The 21,076-nt window shown below is 34.9% G+C and overlaps 1 protein-coding gene across 6 annotated transcripts in view; it reads left to right on the plus strand.

Annotated features, from left to right (window-relative positions):
- The window catches only part of CCSER2 (coiled-coil serine rich protein 2), a 74,301-nt gene that overhangs the window by 35,755 nt on the left and 17,470 nt on the right, over positions 1 to 21,076 (plus strand). For all 6 annotated transcript variants that reach the window (XM_074874407.1, XM_074874408.1, XM_074874410.1 and 3 more), the window contains exons 4-9: positions 1,282 to 1,372; positions 4,535 to 4,697; positions 5,318 to 5,513; positions 12,786 to 12,869; positions 14,701 to 14,787; positions 16,301 to 16,399. In XM_074874407.1, coding sequence (XP_074730508.1) covers positions 1,282 to 1,372; positions 4,535 to 4,697; positions 5,318 to 5,513; positions 12,786 to 12,869; positions 14,701 to 14,787; positions 16,301 to 16,399 — 720 coding nt within the window. The remainder of the gene's footprint in view (positions 1 to 1,281; positions 1,373 to 4,534; positions 4,698 to 5,317; positions 5,514 to 12,785; positions 12,870 to 14,700; positions 14,788 to 16,300; positions 16,400 to 21,076) is intronic.

Here is a 21,076-nt window from a genome sequence, read left to right on the forward strand (position 1 = left end):
TCTCTGACAAAGCAAATCTATTAAATGCTAGCCAGCAAAGGGATAGCTTTCCAAGTAAATATTGTTTTGCAGTGTATTGATAGTCTGCATGCAAGTATTTCATTAAGTATTTAATGATCACTTTATTGTCTAGTGAGAAATAATTAGTAAAACACTTAATATTTGGTAATTTTTTTAATATTGGCCCCATGAATCATCATTAGGTGTAGCTGTTAGACCTAAGAAAAATCTGCATTTCTGCTCTTAGAAAAGAGCCAGATGTGAAGTGCCTGAGTCTGATCTTGGATCTTAAAGCTATGGCTTTTATTTGTGGGATATGGGAAAATAGAGCTTGAAACATAAAGCTGTATAACCATTAACAGTTTCCTTAGACCTACTTTGTGTTATAATCACTTGGTATTAATAAGTTTAGCTTTCTTTGAATAATGAAATAAAATTGAGTCTGGATTCTCTCTCTGATCAAGTACTGCACTTTGTTGCCTGATGTGGCTTTTTACCTGATGCTGAATATGCTATAGCCTGGGTCTCTTGAGTTTTTCCTGCTGTTGATATTCTTAAAGGAAGAGGGGTCAGTTAGTCTTTTTAACACTGACTTGACTTGCCCACACTACAGTCCTTTTTCTTTAATATACCTGTCTGACTATAGAGAATATGTATAGTTCCATTTAGCACTCTTTATTGCATTTTTTGTACTATTAGCACACCCATGCAACAGGACAGTTTTAGTCTCTTTAGAAACAGGTTAATGTGAACCACAGCCTTAAAGACAAAAGGCAGCAGAGCGTAGTGCTAATAATAGCATATTTTAAGTTTTGTTGGCCCAAAAAGTCAAGATAAGATAGGTTTTCCCCCTCTTCCTTTTCAATGATACACAGTAGTATATGAGAGCTAAAGTAAAGTGTTCTAACCTCTTCACAAAGTTGTTTTTGAATTCTAAGTAAGCAAAGTAATTTAATTTTAAAATGCTTCCAATTGCGTAGAAGGCAGGAGATTAATGAATAGAAAAATCTTTGGAGTACTCCATAGGCATCAGGGAGAAAAATGTTTTAATCCATCCTTGTTTAATCTAGCACTGTTACTGTATCATATTACTAGAGGTGTGAGGATTGTTGTTTGTATAGATGGTCTCAGGTAAGGTTGATCTTGGCCTCTGGAGAGGAGACTGCTGATAACATATGTATACAATACAGATGTAACAGAGCTTTGAAATAAACTTTTTATGATGGTAAGGTAAACAAAGTATTATGAAAGCAGCTGTATCTGACATTTTTTTTCTTACAGGATATCTTGAATAATCTTGATTCATGTGATCTTGAGGATGATGATCTTATGCTTGATGTGGACCTGCCTGAGGACTCACCTCATGACAAAGGTTGGTAAATTAGCCAATCAATCTTATTGTGAAACTGCATTATGGGCTTAAGAAATTTTTGAGTTGCTTTGTTCTGACTTCTGCTTTAATAAGCCAATGCACTCCTCAAATTTCTTTTTTCAAGTAACAACTCTTTCTTTTCCGAAATCAGGAAATGTGATATTTATGTTTGCCCAAATAAAACCCTTGTGTTTGAAGAATTCTAAAGTTAGAAATTTACTGTCTCTTATAAAAATGCAACCTTGTTGCACACTGTTTCTTTAAATTATTTTAGTAGAATAAATTTCAAACTTTTAAGTTCTTCAGTCTCATGCTTCAGCTATATTTGAAAATGTTGGAACAACATTTTTTCAGCTTTGGTGAATGGCAGTATAATTCTTTCTGAGATGATAGTTTTTCTTCTATAAAATGCCAATATTTCCTAATACATTTTACACAATTCAGGGTAACAGAAGCCTTAAGATTTAAGACGTGTTTTTTTCAAGATGTCTTTTATGCACTCTTGTTGTTGGTGAGGATGCTGGCACACCTTTCACAGGGAGGGTAGTGGTACCTAGATGTGACTAAAATAATACAAGTCCAGACTAGAGTGAACTGGCTAAGCAGATCACTGCCACACTTTCCCACATCCTGGCCTGGAAAAGTTTGAGGCATTGCTTTTGGTCATTCCTGACCTACTCATAAGGATTGTTGCTGTCATTTGAATATGAGTACTAGCTTTCCCTCCAGGTTCAGTGGGGGCTAAGAGATCTTCAAATGAACAGAAACTTTGAATGTGGGGCACTGTAATGCCCTACCCTGTACAAACAGGCACTGAAAGGAAAAAAGGCTTTCCTTATTTCGTGTACTCTTCATCTGCCTACTGAAGTTTGGGGAAATTCACTTTCTTTGAGTACCTTTGGGTTTAGACTCCTGTGTGTGTCTTTAGATATGAAGCCATATTAACAGTAAATAAATGCATAGACTTCCATCTACTGCAATGGAGGCACATCATGTTTTAACAGTTGTGCATATATGAAGTGCAGTACTTAATCTTGTGTAAATGTCAGAATAAGTTTTCCACAGTACTTTTGTGAACAGGGTTTTATTGGCAATAGTAGTAGTATTCAACTTTTCAGTCCAGATAGGTGTACAATTTTTATTTTTTGCTTTTTCAGAATGGGTAACAATCCAAGCTTAGGGGATGTTCTTTCAATAAGGGTGATTCTAATTCTGGGAAAACTTAAGAAACAATTTTAAAGGGTAGATCAATTTCTTGTAAGTTTCCTTGTGTATAAAACATACACTACATCTGCATCAGTAATTCCATTTCAAATTATTAATGTAAAAACTGTTAAAAATACCTGCATTTTAAAGGTGAATGTTTGCCATAAAACCATAAAAAGTTAATGTTTGCCATTTAATCTAGACATGAAATACAATTTTTAATTCACTACTTTCTTAATTGCATCAGTATAATAAACTTAAATTACTTCCACTTCTACGGCTAAGTATCAGTAATGTTTGTGTAGTTAGAATATGTTTTGTGACTATGACAATCTGCTGTGTAAGCTGCTGATTCGGGAGGAGGAACTTACTATTTGAGATAAATATTAGTTAATTACTATTATTTTTGGCATTTTTTAGAAGCTGGGTTTCCATATAAAATTAATGTGGCATAAACTGGGTATCTCTGTTATAATCACTTCTTATCTGAAATCACTGAAAGAGGATCTGAAAAGAATTGAAAAGCTACTTCCAGGCTTTCCCTTAAGTAAACATGAAAAAGCAAAATTTGTTCCTCAATATTCATGTGTCTTTACTCAGTGTCTCAATTTCATTTTCCAGAGCTGAAAATCATAATGAAATTACTTATAAACTTATTGAGGGCTTATTTTGAATAGACACACTTGAATTTTCATGTGTTATGAGCTGTAGAAGGATGCTTCCAAAGGAAAGTAAGTTTTCTGTTACTTTAGGTGAACAAGTTTATTTTCTTATTTTTTTGGTTACTGAACTAGCTGATAAAAACTGAACTGTAGATATGAATATTTGTTATAGTAATATTTAACAGTACATTTGCCAACATATTTTTTCGTAATTATGTGTGACTCCACTGACGTCAGCCTCTTAAGACTTTTCAGGTCCTCAGAAACTCTGCTTGTTTCACTTTGGAGTCCGGGATGCCGCTCGGACACTATTTATAGAAACAGTTCTTGCTCAACAAGTATGCAGCGAGTGAGGATGGCAGTTTTAAATCACAGGGTAAAACTGGGCTTACGTCCCAACAACACGCAGGCTGGGAACTAAGCAGGAAGGAAGGCCTGTTTATGAGAGTCTTATGCGCAACTATGTCTGAGTAGGCAGCCGAATAAAACAATGTTCTCTTGTGTAGAGTTATTCTCCTAGCAAAGGACTGACAATGTGACGAAAAACTCTTTGGGTAAGTGAAGGAGAAAGTGTAATGGCAGAATAGCAGTTTATGACTTTTTTTTTTGCTGTGTCTGACCGCATGGGTAGCAGTTGTTTTGGCTTTGTTTCTAGTGGTTTACAAGCTGTTGCCAAATATAGCTTTTGTTCCCTTAAGAAGTTTGTGGAATCTACTTTGCTTTGCAGAAGTTAGTGTTTTAAAGAGATTATTTTGTTTGCTTGTTTTAAATCATGCTGCTTTCCCAGGTAAATAAAGGTTAAATGTGTCTCAAATTGAAAAACAAACAAGATGTGACTAGGTTGAGATGTATATGTATTTTAAATAATGAAACTGTTCTGTTTTGGAAATAAGTACTGGCCTTTTTCTAAAAAGTCCTCTTTCTGTGTTTGTGTGTTTGAACTTTTTAAAGGCCTGAAGATACTGTTGGTAAGAAAGACAGGAAAATGTTACTTTTGGATTTTTTCCCTCATAGCTCTACCCCCTTCAAATGATTTTATACTTAAACCAGAAATACTGTTAAGGCTGAATTCTGTAGTTTCTGATACAGGTTACTCTTATTCTTGTAATAAGTTTATATGCTAGTAAAAACGTCTGTTTGTCAGTTCTGAAATGCATACTTTTTTGGATCAGTTCAAAAAGAAATAAAAACCCACAGATTTTACACTGCATCTGTTACCAGCACATAATATTTTATTTAAAAGGTTTTAGGAATGAATTTTATAATTTTTTTTTTTACTTTATGCTCTCTGTAGAGGAATGTGAAAATATGAGCCGTTATGATAGACAAGACAGAAATGCTAGGCAACATCAGGAAGGATTCTGGAAAAGAGCACCACAGCAGCGATGGAATACACAGGATCACTATCATCTTGGCCATACTGATCACTATATCCATGGTAAAAATGATTTGAACAGGTAAAGAACTTGTCTCTTTTTTTTCCCAAACAATTATAATAGTGTGATAAGAAATCTCTTTTGGCACTAAAGGGTCTCGAGTGATACTGAGTGCAAGACATTTTCAGAATAGTTGTATGTCTATAGTATGTCTGAGTGGAAGCATCACTAAGATCTATAACAATTTGTTTTCAAAACTTTTTTTCTGTCAGGGTCTTTAATCCACATATTTGTTACAATTATAAATGCCTGACTAAATTACCATATATATTCTATGGAAAAACATTACACTGTCGTCTTACTTAAATTTTGTACGTTTGGACAGCTTCTTACTTATTTGTTTTTAAATAAAATGTAATCCTATAGTTCTTATGGGCTAGCTTGAATTAGAGAGTTTATAGAAGTCCTGATGAGCAAACTGGTGTTAGGGTACTGTACTGGTTAGTCTGAGAGATTTATGCAAGTGGGAAGGAAAGCCTAGTATTTCAGTGAAGTAGCACTGATGTTTTCTGATTTATTTATTTTCTGCTTTATGCCATAGTGTGTGAATATAGCCCATGTTACATGACACTTTCTTTTTTACTAAATGCTCTCTACCTCTAGTTTGTCATGACTGTGTTTTTTTAAATTTTTTTTTTTAGGGGATCAAACTACCTAGAATCTCCTATTGGTCACTTTGAAAGCTATGGAGCACCAAATTTTTACCAGGCTCCTAGACAACTGGTGGGTTTACCGGAGAATACTGTGATGCTTGATGAAATGACACTTCGGCACATGGTCCAAGACTGCACGGCTGTAAAAACTCAGTTACTGAAACTGAAGAGATTACTGCACCAGGTAAGCTGTTTAAATGGAACAAAAGCAGTAAAATATATTGGAGAGTGAACCTAGATGAGCTAATGTTCTGTTTGGCCTTATTAGGCTATTGCCATTTCCTTTATACATTGAATTATGGTGTTCAAGAAACACTTTTTATTGCCATTTAAAATGGTACCTTTTCTGCTTTTTCAGCACTTACTGCAAAAAATACTAAATATTTTTCTGCTTCTCTGAGAAAATAATGCTAAATTAAAAAAAAAAAAAAAAAGACTGGATGTGAAGACAAGTTTTTATTTAATAACATCCTAAAAAGCTGGAGTAAAAAAACCATATTAAAATCAATGTCATTGATCAAACTTGCATTCAGCAAGTCAATGCTAATAGCTTTTTCTTAAGACTTTGTTTTCCTCATTCTTTTCATCTTTTCTTTGTATTTTGACAAAAAGCTTAGCAAATCCTACTGGGTCATCTCTATTGGAAGTGCTCAAATTTGACCTTTCTAGTGTATGAAATCATTGAATTGTTGTAAGCTGTTAAGGAGTTTTTTCATTTCACCTCAAAACTTGGCCAATTGTGGGAGTTGGTAAACTGTTGGATGACTCAGCAGAAATATGGCATTTCAGCTACAAAAATTCCTTTGCTACCTTAAAGAAAAGTCCATGAGACTTTCTTTGGAGGCATGTACAAATTGGCATTGAAAAGTATCTGTATGATGTTCTCTTTAATACTAGATTTACTGCTTTTCTAACAGATAATGTAATGGAAATAAGTTTGTGCACTAAGACACTAAAAAGCAGGAAAACAAAAAGCAAAAACCCTGAGGCTAATTCAGAGGTATGACTGTGCCTTTTAGAAATGTGAGCATTTGCTTCCTGTGGTAACTGAGAATACTGAAGATGTTTTTCCACTGACAAAATTGGAAATACAATTATAACAAAAAGAACATAGTGTCAGAGAGGGAAGGTGTGTTCTGGGAACCTGATGTCTGAGTAGTGGACTGCATAAACTGCGCCTCTCAACAGCCTCACGCGTGCAATTAGACATGAACTGGCAGGGGATTTTTTTTTACCCAGAGCTTTTAATATGTTTAACACAAGGACAAATAAGGAACTAGATAGATGATCTGTGTAGGTGTAGTTCATTGTGTATAAAGCTGTGCATGTTATAGCCAGAGAGTGTGTGGCCCTGCGGAGTATTGTATTTTAAATCTGGATCTAGTTTATAATAGCCAACTTTTCCTAAAGGTTACAGAACACAAACCTTGCCTCAAGTATCTCCAATTAAGTTTTTAAAAAAGACTTGAACTCACAGAAGAAACAGCTACTCCTAATATGTACATTCTTCAAAACTTGCTGTTTCTCTTGCCAAAAGCTTGATCTTCTCCCCCTCCCTCCCTGTAATAGTGAGTTTTGTAGTAACAAGTGTTATTCTTCCCTTCAAACTTTGTCAGGTATACTTCTCCATATTTTCCTGACTTAACCGCCTTCTGTTTTGACTTGCTGCTTCCAAAACCTGCTGGACTTCGAAATGTTTATTCTACTCTCCTGGGTATTATCCAGCCTTTTAATCAAACTTGCTACAGAGGGGAAAACTTTAGACCTTTACTACCTTTATTTACTACACGATTAGAATAAAACTTGTATGAAATATTTTACTATTTTTAACTATTAAACCTTCCCTGAAAATATTGAGCTTTATACTTGTGGTTTAAATCTGGTAAGCGTCATGCAGCTGCTCGCTCACCCTCCTTCACCTTGGGGAGTGAGGGATAGAATTGGAGGGGTAAAGGTAAGGAGACTTGTAGGTGGAGATAAAAACAATTTAATTGAAATAAAATAAAATAATAAAGATAATAATAGAAAATACAAATGACTAATGCACAGTGCAGTTGTTCACCACCTGCTGACTGATACCCAGCCTGTTCCCAACTAGTGATCCCAGAGAAGTGAGAATCCTGAAACCACAATCCTGGAAGTGAGAGTGAGTTTCCCCATCAACCCTCCCCTATATACTGGGTGTGACACTGCATGATATAGATTATTTCATTGGCCAGTCTGGGTCCTGTGCTCTGGCCGTGCTCTCTCCCAGTTTCTTGTGTACCTGCACACTAGTAGGATGTGGGAAGTTGAAAAGTCTTTGATTTCTTAGCAACAGCTGAAAACATCAGTGTATTATCAGCATTCTTCTCATACCAAATCCCATACTGAATCCAAAACACAGCACTATTCTAGCTACTAAGAACAGAAAAAAAAAACCTAGCTCTATCCCTGCCAAAAACCAGGACAATACTAACAGAAATGAGTAAAAATATTGCAGTTCTTTTTACTTACTATAAAGAACAGAAATATAATTTTGAAAACAAGTACATGAACTTCAGCAGTCTGAACACTGAGCTAGAACTTGATCTCAGTCTGGGTCATATGAGAGGCCTCTTATTGCAAAACATGAAAAAGCGAGAGGCAAAGTCAGCTCCTTTAGAAGACTAGCTTTAGTAAAGGAAGCAGAAGTTCTTATATTTGCTTCACCTGTATTATACATTCAAATGTGTGTTACCTTTTTCCAGTTACGACTTTTAACAATATTATTTAATTTGGCTAGGTAGAAACAGAGCTGTAGTCAGGTCTTAGGCATGAGGTCTCACAGGAACAGTTATAGTAAGATAGTAAGATATAGTAATTAAATTCAATTTCATACGATGATCTAATCAACTGTGGTGTGACTTACTGTAGAGCATAGCATGTAATGAATGTATACCTAGGGAGACTTAATGTGCTATCCTGGATTCATTGCTGTGATTGTAGCTCATATACGGTATATAAATTACCTTGAATATTGCTAGCAGCATAGCTGCAACAGCACGGGTTTGGTGGTGTGTTCCCAGTTCTGCTTGGAAAAATAAGTAACTATTTGAGTAGTGTAGCCGTTTCTGACCTCTGTGTGACCAGGATAACAATGCCAGCAGGACACATGCTCTCTGCTTACTCCTCACATACTGCCATCTTTCTGTATCATCAAACAATGAAATCAGGAATAGGAGTCCATCTCATGCAGTGTTTTTTTAAAATTTTCACTGTAGTAAGTATAACCTTCTCTGATTTTGCAATAATGTGTACCTGTGACAGCCATGATGGAGCATTATTCCCATAACCTTTAGCTCATGTTCTTCAGATGGATTAAAAATGGCAGATGCAGACTTGAGAAGATAATCAAGTGCTTCAGTTAGTGTAACATTTGGTAGTGGGTATGTAAAAATGTTCAACTTCTGGAAAACTAATTGTCCAGCAAAATAAGGTGCATGATGGTGTTAACACTTCGGGAAGAAAGGATTGTTACATATTTTATCTAAATGTACACTTAAAAATTGTATCTGTAACTGAGTTTGTCCTAAAACAATAAAATCAGCTATTTGTGGAAAACAAAGGGTGTTAATCTTCTCAGCATGTACCCTTTGCAAAGGAATATGAAGCTGAAATAATATTCAGCATAAAATCAGGCTACTTAGATAGTCACAGTTGTAAAGCTTTAGGCATTCCTCTGGATTTATTGTATAGGCACTATGCTGATAATACTAAAATGTTGTTAGAGAGGCGGTGAATTATACCTCTTTACACTTGTCTTCAAGAAGTTTAAAGTTTTTTTCAGAGCAACCTTTTAGTCGAGTATTCTAAAAGTGTTTGAAAGCAATTTGTGAGTGGATTTTTTTTTCCACCACAGCCACCTGTTCCCTTTGTGTAGCTATTAGTAAATTTAGGATGATTTTCTAAGTCTTACTTGGGGTATTTTGTAATGGTTTCTGACTGCAGGTTTGCTGTAATGTTATAAACCACCTTAAAACATATCTTAAGGCATGCGATTACCTCAGTTTATTATGTAGGGATCACCCAAAACTGGCCAGAAGCTGAAGTATATGCTGTTGATCAGCAAAAACTTTCCAGTAAATGTGATGAGTTGAAAATCACTGTAGACAGGTAGTGATTCAAATGGGTTGCTGATACTCATAGCAACAAGGACTACCATATTACTTGACTGTTTCTTAAATGAACATATTCTTGATTAAACATTGCATGCAAATATATATATATGAATTTATATCATGTTTAAATAGTCAATCTATAGCTGAAAACTGTCCCTACATAACTAATTAAATGTAAATGTGTGCAACATTAGTCCTCTGTCAGTTTACATACTGCAGGTTATTTTCATGCCTAAACTGCCAGTAATGTTAAAAACAACTGTACCAGGATTGCCAGAATGTATGAGGTTTGAGTTGTTTGTTGCAATGTTTTAAATTTAGGAAATAGTTACAAATATTAACAACTATTTTTTCTTTCTAATGCTGCTGTTCTTCAAAAGCAGTCTTCTGCTAAGGAAATTAGATTGCAATGTTTTGGTGCTGCTATGTTTATAAGTAAAACTTATGTTTCAATGCATTTGTTTTTATATGGCTAACAAACTACCCAGAGTTCTTGTTTTTGCAAACATCTTTTACATTTGGCACAAATGAGGCTAGTGCAACTGCTCTGAAGACGTGATTATACTGTAATAAATAATGTATTCTACTATTGTAAAAACGTTAGATAAAAACCAAGAGGTAGTAGCTTTTTATATAGCCTGTTGCAATGTGATGATATCTTTATAAAGTTTACTGTACTTTTACCTAAAGGTTAAAAGTGTACGTTCTCTCCAAGTTTCTGAAATCTAGTGATATTTTAGCATATAATTTCTAGGATACCAAAAATAGCATGTGTGTGTAACCAGTTACATTTGTTTTGCGAATTCTATTGTCTCTTTGCTTTTTTTTTTGTACATGAATGAGCCTTATTCTGCTGGTTTTTCCCTTCTCTAATCTCAATCTAGCAATATGATGAGCAAGAAAGCAAAAGCAAACCAAGTTTCATAGCATATGTTAACAATGGGATGCTTAAGTTCCCACTGATAGTGTTAGAAGTGATTTTTTTTCATTTGCCCTGTGTTCATTATATGTATCAAGATAATAAAGACAGTGGTAAGGGAATTGATGCAAATTACCTTAGTTCTTGCTTTGCTAGTGAATATTATTCAGGTGTAACATAGTGCTAGAATACTTGATTAAATCACCAGAGAGCATGGACATACTAACTTTCTTTGTGATTAGGTTGTAATCTGCTGTTGTAGAATGTTTTATTGCTCCACTTATGTGCCCTTTAATGGGAATAAAAGGTATACCAGAGGTATCAGTGATAGAGCTTTTAAAAGCCAGGCAAGATACTTTTGCTTGAAATGGTTTGTCTCATTTTTTGTTTCCCATTCCCATGATTAATCCTTCACAATTATAACAGTGACTGTAGCTTTTCTTCTGAGTACACATATTTGTTTGAATAGTTAAAATAACAAATGTTGATGAAATTTTAATTGTAGAATATAAGACATATAAAATACAAAATATGCAAAATATAATCTGTAAATGACTCTGTGATTCTAATTAGTGTTCATTTCCTCCAGTATTTTAGAGATGTTTTAGATGAAGTAATGTTTGTTTCTTTAAGATATTATTGTGCAAATTATTTCAAAACACTCTATTAGAACTTGTTCATGACAGACTCTGAACTGCTGCTTCATCAGCCTGTCACTGGCAATCTGCCCAGAAGGGACAAGCAGTTACTTGTGAATTGAATACAACTGTGTTGGACAGTGTAAGCTGAAATACTTGTTAAGTTAAGGAGTCAGAAACCTTGAAATGTGACTGTTCTCACAATTAATAATCATCTCCAAAAATAAAAAAAATTCCAAGAAGTTTAGGAAAAAGACCCCAACAAAACAACACCAAAAAACTGCAAGACATAAAATTACATCTAAGTGATAGAAATGAAATTTAACTGTCTGTAGTATGGTAGAAGCATTTTGGAATTGTATGGTAGTTCTTATATTTTTATCTTTTAAATCTGGTGATGGTTGTATATGTTTTAGCTGCAAGTAATTGGTGACTATAGGAAAAAGTAGAAATTTAATTAAAAGTTCATCAGTTTTAATTTTTTGCTTTTTTGCATCTGGACAATCTTGATGTTTCTCTGCAGTTTAGTTAACAAGAAATATTTCTTATGGATTAATAAGATACCTCATGGACATAAAGAACATAAATAGGTGTATTGTGGGTTTTTTCTCTTAATTGATCTTTATAGCATTTGAGCTGCAGTTTTACTCTTGTGGTTTTGGGGAGTTGCTGGCCTCAGGTTTTGAGACATGCTACTCTTATATTCTACAAATGCAATCTTAGGCAGTGAGGCCATTGGGTAAAGAAACTCCCCTCTAAGAACTCTAAAAAATAAAGAAGGATACTGTAGAGTAGAAGATTAATTTTTTTTTTCTTTAAGAAAGTAGCAAATGGAAGGGATCAAGAAAAAAAGATGGAGGGAGTGGAGAATAAATCTTTTTACACCAAGGAAATGGGGGTTATGATCTTCCATGACCATGTAATTGTCCTGTAGTTTTTTGTCGCACTAAGAGTGGACGCAACATGGCGGCACGAACCTGGGAACATACAACAAGACTACACCCTCAGTTCAGTCTGTGACTTTGTAACCTAACTGAACCTTTTTGGGGTTGAACGCCATGGGTTAAGAGTACTGCACATAATGGCTGCCTGTATTTTTGTCACGAGAATGTGAGTGCTTCAGGACACGTCCAGGCAATCGTCTTTTGGCATCTTTGGTTATTTCCTTTTCTACCTACTGTGCTTAATTTCAGAATCCATGGCTGTCATAGTGGGGGAAAGAATATTCCTGTGTGGTTCCAGTTTTTATAATTGATATTTAGTTCTGTGAATTAATTTTGTATTGGTCTGCCCAGTAGAAAATGTTGGTTTTTCAGTTAAGAATTCCTAGCTGAAATACTTTGGCTATATATTTTGGTATTGCTAAGATATTTTTTTTTTAATGGATATTGAAGGAAATGAAGCTTTTAAGATCACATAGCATCGCCATTCCTTCCTGATACAAACCTTTGAACACAATGGCCAGTTTTTAACAGATTTTTGTGCACTTTGACATAGCTGCAGCTGTTCCTACAGCTTTGAAGAGAGGGAGGCTGTTCATGGCCCTTATTTGGGTGCTGTACACATGCTGCAGCAAGGGAGGCTTTTCTATCAGGGGAAAAAGGGAAGAATCACAGTGAGAGGTCAGACATTGTAACAAGTTCCACAGAGGGGTGATGTGTCTCCATCCTTGAAAGCAAGTTTGCAAGGGAGATGTTTCAGCAAGGGAGATGTTTCAGCAAGTAATTCGAGCTTTTGTTCTTGTTTTTGTTCTCTGATAGAATGATGAAAACGTGTCACTCCAGGACATCCCACTCTCAGTTCCATCAAGTCCAGAACCACAAGAACCTGAGTCAACTTTTAAGGTAAATGATGCTGATTTGCTCTACTTGTTGTTAAACTTGTTTGTGTTTTTTAAACACAAATCAAAAGCTTCTGTGTTGGTTTGAAGTAGTTCTGCTTGCTTCTTTCTTCTATTTAAATGCAAACCTAGCAAATGTTTATATACTTCATTGTTTCAGTTTTATTAAAATAGAAGGGTTTATTTGACTTTTTAAAATACATACTTAACAACTGCTACCACGGTTTAAATAATTAAAGTAACTTTGCCTTTTGGTACTTGTAGCAGTCGTGTGGGAATTACCAGCTGTAGAGTAACTTCTTCCAAAAATTTTCTGCCTGCTTGATAAGTGTTAGAATTTGAAAAGACAATTTTTGCTTCGAAATGTAATCATACCATGCTTATTCAATTACTTCCTCTGTTTCATTACATTTATTGTTGACTTCAGTTTAAAATATTTTTCACCTAAAGTAAGTTTTCCCTGAGATAATGCAGATGTAACTTAGAAACAACGTGAACCCCACAAAGTCAAAGATGAGTTTGTTTTAGAATGGGTGTTAAAGGAAGAAGCAATCACAATGGATATTCCAAAAAGGATCATCTTTATGGTCTCAGACTTCTAATGTTGTACTTTCTACAGTGGTAAGGTTTTATAGCATTGCTTGAGGCTCTTACTGTAAAATCAGTATAGAAAGATCACTAATTCTGCACTTACGGAAGGGGAACAATACTTGCCGAAGATATAATGAAATTAGAAATACCTTGAAAGGGAAGAACACTTACAGTCTTATTTCTGTTTGAAGGTCAGCTGTCCAAATCCTGGTTTCAGGGTTTAAGAGGTTTACCAAAGCTGTAGATAATCCTTTAGCAACCCTGGTTTCTACACTGTTAACTTTTAGGCCTTTTCTCTTTAATTGTTGTCTGATGTATTTGTTGTGCTTGTCCTTCTACACTCTTCTCCCTCAAAATCTTAGAATCTTAGTCTTAATTCCTAGAGGAAATACTATTGCTTTTTAACTTAAAAAAAAATGCTAGGTTGAACTGACATTTTGAATTGCCAATTCTTTAATTGATACTGTTGTATGGTTTGAAAAATTGCACAACAGATCGGTCTGGGTGTTGTCCTAAAGCAGTAACTAATAACATCTTCAGTGAAACTGAAATAGCAGATATATGCTACTAAACGGAAGTGTGCCCCCTAATTTATGGTCTAGCTATAATGACAGATTTATAAAGTACATTAAAATAACTTACTGATGAAAAAGTATTTTAAAAAAAACCTCACTCTTGCCTACTTACCAATTTTTTTAGTCTCTGAACTTTGCGTAATTATTTTAAGTCTTCAGTTTTTAATAGGATGTATTCAAATTGGTCATGCTGTTTGCATTCAGTATATGAAGTTATGTTTGTTTCTCAATTATTTTCTTCTTGTTTCTATCACTTCGTTAATGATTTTTAAATAGCAGTTCACTTAACTTTGAAGCATCAGTATTTTCTGATGTTGGTAAGGAGAAGTATAGGTAGTGTTTGACTAGAGATGTTCATCTACATGATGTCAGTTGCTTGTATAACAGATGACTTGCTGCATCAAAAATGCAACTGATTTACTTGTGTATTCTGAAAATTTAGTGGGTCACCTCAACTCAGCCTCTTAAAGAGACTTCTAGTCAAGTTTCTTCACTCTTCAGGTTGTATGCCTACAGCCCATCTCACCATGCGAATAAGAGGAGGAAAGCATGTTGCAATGTTACTGCCAGCCCTCCATGAACATCTGATGTAATACATCCCATAGATGCATTGATTTAGATTGTGTAACCCTTACAGAAAACCTTGTATTGCCTACTGTTCTATTGCAGATGGATGATCTGCTGAATGAGATCAGGCAGCTTAAAGATGAACTGAAGAAAAAGGATGAAACAATCAACCAATTAGAGCATCAACTTGTAAGTGTAATACTAAATGTTTAACAAAATCCAAAGTGTGCGCTGCAGAGTGTAACTTCAATAGGTAATTCTTATGAAGGCTTTAAGAGGGTTAGACATCTAATGTTTTTCCTAGACTTTCTTTATAACAAGGGTAAATTTGGGTTCTGTTTAGGCCTACTGGACTCATGGGCCTGTAAAGGTTCTGTTAGCAGTCTGATTCTACATGTTCCAGTGTGTTTGTAGCTATACACCTGGGATCTTATACTTCTGTAGGACAGTCATGATTGGTATGTGAGACACTAAGCAAGGATGTTTATATGATTGGTAAATATATTTCATTTCCAAAACAAATGTAAAATTCTAAACGCTGTTCAGAAATAACAGTAAGCAAAGACAAGGCACTTAAAGCATAAAGTATTTTAAAAATTCTATCATTCTGCTTGAAGATTATTGGTTTTTTCCTCCTTTTCCTTTCCCCTACTGTCTTTGATAAAGAATTCCACCATAGAATTTAAAGATGAGCAAGGTAATATTCAAAGTTGATTCTTTTTTAAGAAAACAAAACAAAGCATGCTGAATAGTAAGATTAGATTAAATGAAAGTTACGGGAGCACTTCCATCATAAGACAGGTTCAGGCAGACACATAAGTCCTTAAGCAAAAGTAACGTATACCTTTTTGCTTTTTCCTCTTGCTCTAACTTAACTTTGGATTTTGCCATGCATATCTCTGCATTTAGTTCTGGGGAACTTGCCTGCTGTGTCAATTCTTGTAAAATAGTGCTGTGTTTTCAAGCCATTTCAAGCCATGGCAAGATGCCAAGATGTGCACATTGTGTGTATTTGTTATGGCTGGAGATAGTCTTGTGTGACTAATCTCTAATTAAATGTTTAGCATGTGCTTTTTACATACATGCACATAAACTGACCTGTGATCTTCATTCTCTCCCTGTCTAGCATGTGATCATTCCCTCTAAAACAAAATTGAAAGTGTAAGATTTGACTTTCTGTTCTGCTGCTTAAACAGAATTCCAGATCACAGTATGCCAAAACAAATTGTCTTGTCTATCAGTACTCTGCAATAAGTGTTGATATTTCAGTATGCTTAGTCTCACTCTTACCATCAGCCTTCAAAGATTTCGTCAAGAAAATCTCCTTTCCTGCTAGTTTTGTATACCTAATTACTGCTGAAAACTTTGTTACAGCTAAGGAACTCTGCCATAAAGATGGGTAAAACTTAGATTTGTAATCATTGAAAGGTGACTTAATGTGATACTTCAGAAATTTAAGTGAATCAAAAATCCTTTCCAGAAGTCAATGTTTATTCTAGATTATTTATAAATATACATTGGGAAAAAGATGTGGTTGCGCAGCACTGTAAATACTGGTTTCTACAGTTTATTCATATTGTGCTATACTGTGAAGTAATGCATAATATTTGAACACTGGACCTTGACTGTGCTTTTCAAGAGGCTTAGTTAGTTATTTTCTAACAAATTCTCCTTCCTTTTTCTCTTTTTGGTGCTGATCAAGGCCACTAGATGTAACTGCCAGAAAGACAGTCAAAAACCTACAGGGGCAACGTGCGCATATGCTGATAAATTTACGCAAACCTCCTGGAGGAGGAGTTCTGTGAGTAAAGTGTGCCATGCCTGCTCAGTTATGTCCTCCTGCATTTCATTTCCCAGTTCTATTACTTTTGTCACTTGCTGTCACACAAGTTAGCCTTGTTTAAGAGATTCTGAGCTGTATGTGAGTGGTATGCTTCCTGCTGTGCATCATTGCATTCTTTTGCAACCCTTTTATTTAAACATTTATTACAAACATTTCTTTTAAAATAAGTAATTAAACTTTATAAGTCTCCTCTTAAAATAATCACCCTTTGCACTATTTAAGTTACAGTCAGTGCAAGCTGTGTATCTTAACACATGAGATATTTTCCTATATCCTGACTTTAAAGACATAGGTATCTGGATTTAGTTATTTTCCTGTTCTCATATTTGTTGAGGAAAAGCAACAATTTATTCTAAGTTTCAGTCCATAAGTGTAAAACAAAAGTTAATCTTTATTTTTTGAAAAAAATTAATTTTATCATTGATTTGAATAACTTGTCATTCAAAAAATTATTGGGTGAAAATCACTTTGACAAAGGACATCTTCATTCACATATATTATTGCATTGGCTTCCATTATATAAAACGTACATTCTTCATGGAACACTAATAGAATACTTAAGATGGGGGAGGAAGAACGTATTTGATGTTATATAATAATAAGGAATTACCTTTGAATGATAAACAAGATTTTTGTCAATCACCAGCAAATAGTCTTTTGATCCTGAAGCTGCTGCTCTAGCTAGAGAATAAAAGATTTCTTTGAAAAGTTAAAAATGGGTTAGATTTTTTGTTTCTGTTTTTACCCTGACTTGAGTTATTTGATGTAAGATTGTACTAAAGATAAATCAAACTTGCTATCCTTCCCAAATTCCTCTTTTCAGTCAAATTCCTCTTCTCATAGACTCATAGAACAGTTCGGGTTGGAAGGGATCTTAAAGATCATCTGGTTCCAACCCCACTGCCATGGGCAGGGACACCTTCCACTAGACCAGGTTGCTCAAAGCCCCGTCCAACCTGGTCTTACCTTTTAAATATACAGTGCTAGGATAGTAATACCACCATGCCGTGTGTTCGCCAGCTGCTAGCTTTATCCTGTTGAGACCATGCTTTCCAACTGTCTTCTGTCTGATAAGAACCCAGTGTAAAAAGTTCATAACCTTGAGTAGCTTTCAGTTTGCTCCAATATCTCTGTTCCAGAATGTATGTGTAATGTCTTTGTTTACCCCATACATTTCTATTTTCCTGTTACTTTGGAGCTTTTGAGCTCTTGTATTGTTTCTTTTTCCCATGTTTTAATTTAATATGTGATGTTCATTTGATGTTTTTATGTGTTGATACTATTACTAGGTTAGTGGCTATTGTTGTTTCCATGTTCCTTTTTTTCCTATCTCATTTTCTACATAAATTCAGAAACAGGTTAGTAACCATTGAAAGTTAGTTGCTAACTACAGAAGCTTTAGTTTGAGCAACTGTGGCATTAATTGATAAGGCAAAGGTATTGGAGAAGATGGGAAATGTGAGCTGATATCTCAGGTGGAGGGAGTCATTTAGCTCAATTGTCTGTTTGCATCAGGTCAGTCGGTATATTTCTTTTAAGCTATTCAATAGTTTTGTTCAAAAAGACGCTTTTGTCACAAGGAAGTTCAGGTTAAGGGAGTGTATCTTTTTAAAAACAAAACAAAACAACAAAACAACAGAAAAAAGACCTCTACTGTATTCGTGGTTGAGTGTATGTATGTGTGTGGATAAATGTATACATACGTGTGTGATACACGTACATGTGTGTAGGCATATGATACTTTGATGCACATCTATAATCTCAGTATTTTTATCTACGTGTAAAATTTCTCATGAAAGTTGATAAAGAAATTAAATTTCATGAAGTATTGAGAAACTTTTGATATACTGTTTTTCAAGCGCTTTTTTTTGTAAATGATAACTGAAAAGTTTTTGGTGGAATGTGTGGGGTTTGGTTTTTTTATGTCTTCTCACTTGCATATTTTTAAGTTATAGACTTTCTGTAAGCAAACACAAATTGATAGGAGCTCCTTAATGTGGCATTTCTTAAAGGAAGACGATAGTCTTGCTGTTGTAGCCAAGTTTCAGTTCTAATGATCAGACCTCAACTTTCTGCTTTAATAGTTCCTCTGCTAACATGCATTTGTATGCTTCCTTGCATGGCTTAATAGAAATATAAATGTAGAAAAAAAACCTTGACATGAAATCATTGTTGATCTGGAACCCAATGACGTGAAATATCTCTTGCAATAGAGAGACAATTGACTCTATTTTCTTGAGGTAGGAATACAATGAATGGAAACAGAAAGAGTGAAATGTATTCTCACTTTCTCACTAAAAAAAAAAAAAGTCTTAAAGTAATTGTTTTGCTTTATTTCCATTCCTGTTTAGTTTAATATCATGGTCTTGAACTGAGTGTGCAGGCTGGGAGAAATCAGGTTTATTGGTTCTAAATGTGGTGTGAATCATGAAATGTAGTTAATGTTTATGAAATTATGAAGTTTTTATATAGACTACATGTTTTAAAAATGAATTATAATTAAAGTCTTGGCAATGAGAGAATAGTTCCTTTGAGGCATATAAGCTTTTTCTTCAAGCTTGGTAATAGTTATCAAAGTTGATGAATATTTAACTCTTTCATTTTTTCCTATAAGTGTTGACCTGCCAGTCACGTTAAATGATGGTGAATATCAGGAAGTTACTTTAGTTTGGTTATCACAACTTTCAAGATTATTCTGACAGTTTACAAATTCTAGCAGAACTGATAATTTCTGTTGATTCCTGAAGTGTAAATAATGGTCTAGGAACACACAGTAATTTACTGTTTCAAGAAATACTTTAAAAGATTCCAGAAATGTGCTTAACAAACGTTGTTAATGTAGTGTTTCATGAAGAATAGGTGCTAGAATAAACTAGGAAATGGTGAAAGTGAAAATCAGCTAATAAAATATTTCAGTTAGGAATTTAAGACCATATGAATTGCAGCAATTTATTGCAGTTCTTCTGTCCATTTGAAATAGCAAATATTTCTGATCACTTCATGGTTCTCCCAGTAAACAGACAAGTGAGTATCATCAAACATATTCTTTTTAAGAAGGCATATTCTAATCTGTTTGTTTCTTTATTACCAAGTATTTCTAGAAAATGGCCCATACTGATGTGATACACTTGTCTGAGGTTGTTCTCTTTAGGGACTGCAGTTTTTGAAAGTACTTTTAGGGTTTTTTCCTATTTAAAGGTAAATATGTACATAAATGGAATCTGTATAACTTCAAGTTAATCCTTGGAATTTCATACTCACGTAATAAAACATAGTGGCTGAAATGTTTTGAAAATTGGACCTATTAAGAATTAATAGGTATCTACCTACTGCCTAGCTACTGTGTCTGTTACATGGTATTTCTTGTAAGTAGTGTCCTGACAGTATGCTCAAAACTTTGATTTCTGACTGTATAGACAATGGTGACTTACAGGGAAACACTATTTTTGGTTAGCCATCCTCAGGATAAAGGCTTGTACAAGTACTCACCTACAGGGTAGACCATGATGTCTCTAGATGGATTGCTTATAGATCTCTTACATGGAACTTGCTTCCAGTTAATTTATGTCCATAACTTAACTATCATGGAAGAAAAAAAACCCACAAAACTAAAACCTGGAAGAAGATATTGAACATAAACTTACCTGAAGAAATTAATGTTGATGGACAGAATTTACAAAGAAGAAAAATGTGAGCATTTATTGCCACAGTTGTTTTGCAGGCTTTGCAGCATTGATTCTGCAATACTACATATTGATATTATTTTTAAGATTTTGAGGGTAGAGGGGTTAGATGTCAAGTTTATGTTGACAAATTATTTGGCTTCTTGAACTGGGAAAGGTTGTTTGCAGATGCTGAGAAGTAAAAGACAAACAAGCAAACTACAAAGCCCTGAATTTGTTTGAAGATGTTTGTAAAAGATTCTGACCCCTGAGGTCCGCTTCCTTAGGATAACCCAGCTCCTCTTAGTTCATATCTGCTCTCCCATGCCATGCAGCAATAGATAGTGTACAGTAAAAGCTGATTTTTCTCCTTGGTATCAGAGCAGTACACAGTGATGAGAATAAGCTTTGCTTCCTAAACGTGTATACAAGCTCACTCTTGTCTCTGGTAAAAGGACAGCAAAAAACCCCTCAGTTTGCATGGGAGCTTGTATGTTTTTGTTCTTTGCTACATCTCTTCTCTACTTCTGCACTGACATGTTCTTTGCCTTCCATTTGAGTATTGTTCCAGTTTGTCATTCCAAAGCCTTTCACATCAACTGTTTTGATGAACCTTTGTAATACCTAGGCTGTCTCTGTACTGTTGTCTGTCTTGTTTTTAGTATCTCCTTCCACCTTAGCCTTTGAACTTCCTAGATGCTTTGACTCTGCAACTATGAATTTAAACTTGCAGGTGTTGAAGCCTAGTCACTATATTAGCGTTCATCTTCACATTCAGCCTAGGTTTCTGTTGTTGCCCAGTACTCTGCTGTTGGCTTGCTGATCCGTTATAACGTACATTCTTGGTGAGACAGAACCATAGCTGGACTAAATAGATAGTCATGCTGTGCACATGTTTCTTGCGCTTTTACAGTGACAGTGTATAGCATGTAGGCACATACACAGAAGATAGGTCCTTTAAACTTTCACAGGC

The sequence above is a fragment of the Strix uralensis genome, chromosome 7 (genome assembly GCF_047716275.1).
Source record: "Strix uralensis isolate ZFMK-TIS-50842 chromosome 7, bStrUra1, whole genome shotgun sequence".
In the NCBI taxonomy this organism is placed as follows: domain Eukaryota; kingdom Metazoa; phylum Chordata; class Aves; order Strigiformes; family Strigidae; genus Strix; species Strix uralensis.